The sequence below is a fragment of the Paracoccidioides lutzii genome (assembly GCF_000150705.2).
Source record: "Paracoccidioides lutzii Pb01 unplaced genomic scaffold supercont2.5, whole genome shotgun sequence".
Lineage (NCBI taxonomy): Eukaryota > Fungi > Ascomycota > Eurotiomycetes > Onygenales > Ajellomycetaceae > Paracoccidioides > Paracoccidioides lutzii.
The window spans coordinates 373,970-377,995 of NW_015440951.1; the positions used below are offsets into that span (position 1 = coordinate 373,970).

Sequence of the window (4,026 nt, forward strand, 5' to 3'; positions counted from 1 at the left end):
TCCCAAATAAAAACAAACCAACTCCCTTGGGAAAACAGCATCTGAGAAGCATACCTTGTCTCCACTCCGTCCAGATCAATTCCTTCAACGTATATACACTCATCAAATATGGGTCGAAATCTGGCACATCCACCTGGCGTTTGCGCAAGTACTTCGTAGAGATCTTGAACGGGTGTCTAGCTCCTGTCGTCAGGAGTAGATTGATTACCAGTGATTTGCCGACATCTTCTGCTTCTTTGTTCGTGGTGGTGAGGTCTGTGGAGGGGCCAATTGCGGGATCAGCGGGTTTGGACTCCTCAGGGCCACTGGCTGCAGGAGCGGAGGGATCGGGTTGCTGTTGCTGAGGTTCAGAAGCGGTGTTGGTGGTTGGATCTGGTTGTGGCGCAATATAGTGTTCTGAAGTTGGGGCATCAAGAGGCTGGCTGGTCATCGAGGGGGGAGTATCTGCTCTTATGGTCGTGCTGGTGCCGGGCGGGTTTGAAGGCTGTGTGGGATCTGATGTGACAGGACGATGCGATGAGACCATAGCCGGAGTGGCTGCGGGCTCATTCGAAGCAAACGGAGTGGTGTTGGTGTTGTCTTTGTTGGCTGATTCCGGCGCCCGTTTTGAAGAGGAGGGAGGGGGAAGTGCAGATGTTGTTGTTGTTGTTGTTGTCATAGTCGGTGAGGCGAGATCTTCCTGTGATATTGTGCGCTGGTCTGGTTTCGATTGGGAAATAGGCGATTCCTTTTTCTCCACAAAATCTCCCCGTTCTCGCTCTGGACTAGCATCGCGCTTTGGGGCAACAAGGGTTCTTGATTCCATGATCAAGGGCCCACTGAACTGAAACTATACCCGAAGCCAGATATGTCTCTTGTTTACTACTGATGAAATTCCGACGATATGGAGTCTGCGTATTCCAGGTTCAACGCAGGCCAAGGAATGGAAATATTTTCAAGGAGTAAGGTTAACGATAGAGAGATAGCGTGGTTGTAAAAGAGCGTAGGCGGGAAAGATAATTTCAGAGCAGCAGCTGGGTGAAGGATGAAGACGGCGGGAGCATGGCATACAGGGGGTTTCGAGATGCAGGAAAAAGATGGAGAAATCGCAGCCGTTGAGCACGGGAGGGAGGCGAAGACCGAGATAGGGGCGATGTCTACCCGATGTCCCTGTCTCTGGCGGTTGCAGTGTTGCGGCGTAGTTATTATGTCGTCTCCAATCTGTAACGTATATCAAAGGGGGTGTCTCTGCTGTAGAGTTTGTAGTGTATAGAACGTACGGAGTGAGTGGTTGATGATAATGATGATGATGTGATGACGATGACGACGACGACGATGACGATGATGATGATGATGATGATGATGATGATGTTATTGTTGTTGATGTTGGTTGGTTGGAGAGGTAAGGAACACTTTAGTTAACTACTCGACTGAGTAATCGCGAACAGCGAGCGGCAAGCGAAGGCTGAGCACAGGAAATTTGGGGGGGGGGGGGGGGGGGGAGGGGGGGAGAAGGAAGCAAGACGGGGCTTGCTCAGGTGGCTCAGGTGGCTCAGTCCAGTTAAAGCTACAGCTAAATTTGGGTGGGCATCAGGGACCCGAGACCCGGGGACCCCTTGGGCTCCTCGCTCGTGGTTCACCCCCTTTTTAACTAAAAGATTAAACGATATAAAGGGGTCAGTTTCCCCGAGGCCCAGCCGCTAATTAATAAGCTAACCTTCAACAGCTAACTCTGGTTATAATCACTTCTCGCCCGGAGAGGAAAAAAAGAGAAGTGTGCTTCCCAGCAGAGAGAAGAAGAAAATAAACTGGAATAAAAAAAAATGGAATCTGTCGATCAGCGCCCATGTTCCCCCCCAACCTGGAGTTTGTCACACTCCTCCGCCCAAGAGGACCCAAATGCAAGGCGTGACCAGGTAAATTTGACATGCCCCCCCCAAAGTTACAACCCGACATTAACATATGGTGCAGGACTTGTACATGACCAACATTTCTATTATTAGTTGGTAACTTCTGCACGGCGTGCAGAGAACCATGCTTTTGTCCAAATTTCCCCAATTCCCTTCCCAGATTGCGTTAACTTTATTTGAAAGAAACTCTTAGTTCGTTGCTCCCATCTTGGTCTTGATTAACCATTATTATTAATTACTAGGTAAGGATAGACTAGGCTCGACAGGGAACGTCAAACCAAACCATCAAAGGTAAACTCGCTCTCAGCGTCATGCAGTAACCATGGGGGGGAAGTAATTCGAGCCGCTGAAGTTTAAACCCAGAGTTTAAAAAGCCAGAATCAATTGTATGTAAATGTATAAAAAGGCTAGGACGGAGAGCGGGGGGGGAATAGAAAACCTAATGCAAAATAATCCATCCTAACAAGATATAAGACTCATGCAAATGCAATGCAGGAGATTGCAAGCAAGCATACATACCTGAAAAGAAGAAAATAAACAAACCGAGAACAAGAAACATCCGAACCCTAGACTTTCGCTATGCACACAGCGCTGGATATCACCACAAATCCGAGAAGAAAGACCAAGAGAGGGAACCGATGAAAATACTTCAATGAGCAACAGGTGTAGTTATGTGAAAGGAAACTAATCCGAAACCCGAGCCATATAAAAACCATTCAAACCGACATCAGCGTAGCGTTCCCGGAAAAGGAAAGAGGAAAATACGAAAAAAAAAAAAAAAAAAAAAAAAAAAAAAAGACCCCTACATCCACTCCGAATACTTCACCGGAACCTCATTCCTCAGCCCCTCAGACCCATGCGTCACCCCTAACAGCCTCACCCTCTCAATCCGCCCGCCAAAATCATCCTCGACAGTGCTCTTCCACGTCGACAGGAAATCCCGAAGGCTGTCTACAACCGCCGCATCGTCCCTTATCAGCAACGCATCGGCATCATACCCGCCTGCACCGGGCACCACACCACCAATCACCCCGTCCAGCTCCGAGAGCTTATCCAGTAACTCCGTCTGGACCTTGGGCTCGATGGGAACTCCGCTTTTCGCCGTCATGGTGCGGAGCAGTTCGCGCGTGCGGGATATGAGCACGCCAACCGCGTCAAAGTTGCCGTTCTCGGCATAATTGATATTTCTATTGTTGGAACTATAGCTAGCCTGAACCAACTCCTTCAACAACAGCCGCAACTTCTCATTGTTCGTCTGCAACTCATCCCACAGAGCATCTGCCTCTTCCCGATTCTCCTCTCGCCACTGAAGCACCTTCTTCACCATCCCCGGCGTCTGCGAGCCACAGTCCACATCGCAAAGCACAATCTGCATACCGCGCGGCAACCTGATGCCAAAGTCGATACACTCAGTGTCCCAGGGCACATCCTCATTGAGATCCTCGACAACAGCGAACAACCGATCTTCGAACTGTGGGGACCCGACGTCGCCTAAACTGTCGAGAACCGCTGGTGAGAAGCGGCGGTACAGACAGGATCCGTAAACTGCGGCGCCGACGTCGAAGCCGGAGCCGATTTTTCCCTGCGCGGCGCAATGGGCTGCCTGCGCGAGGTTATGGAGTTTGTCGCGGACGGCTGGGAGTTCTTCTGGCTGAAAAGAGCGGTGGATGACGATTGCGGAAACGAGGGCTGTGACGAGTGCGGCCGATGAGCCTAGACCGGTCTTGTGTGCCTCGTGGAGTTTGACGCCGAAGTCTACGAAGCGGGTTCCTCCGTTGTGGACTGGAGTTTGTGAGATGGAGGGTTGGGAGTAGTAGTCGTTGTCTGCGAGAATGGTGATGGAGAGAGAGCCGAACAGGTTGGATGCTGCGATGTAACTAACATATGTCAGGGCGTAGTTTATTGATGTTTCGACGTATGGATTTCGCGGTCTGCGAGATAATATTAGTAGACTGTTCCCAGTATAGCTTGCAAGATCAAATGCTTCGTAGATAATCAAACAGCGCCCGGATATGAAGTTCCAGGGTACTTCCTGTGCCCTTTCTCCAAAGAGTATTGGTGCAATCAAACATACAACCAGAATAACGAATGAACGCAAATCCATCCAGGAAAACCATATGATCCGACCCTCCCAACC

The 4,026-nt window shown here is 49.9% G+C and overlaps 2 protein-coding genes across 2 annotated transcripts in view; both read right to left on the reverse strand.

Annotated features, from left to right (window-relative positions):
• Positions 1 to 102: 102 nt before the first annotated feature.
• Positions 103 to 805, reverse strand: PAAG_11462 (hypothetical protein; the record flags this gene model as incomplete). The annotated part of the gene is made up of 2 exons (XM_015847109.1): positions 103 to 183; positions 209 to 805. 2 exons carry the CDS (start codon positions 803 to 805, stop codon positions 103 to 105), a joined length of 678 nt encoding a protein of 225 aa, XP_015703241.1.
• A 1,886-nt stretch (positions 806 to 2,691) lies between these two features.
• Positions 2,692 to 4,026, reverse strand: part of PAAG_11463 (phosphomevalonate kinase) — a gene marked incomplete at both ends in the record, with an annotated part of 1,777 nt that continues 442 nt past the window's right edge. Inside the window, one exon of the mRNA XM_015847110.1 lies at positions 2,692 to 3,820. Within this exon, the coding sequence (XP_015703242.1) occupies positions 2,692 to 3,820 (1,129 nt within the window). The remainder of the gene's footprint in view (positions 3,821 to 4,026) is intronic.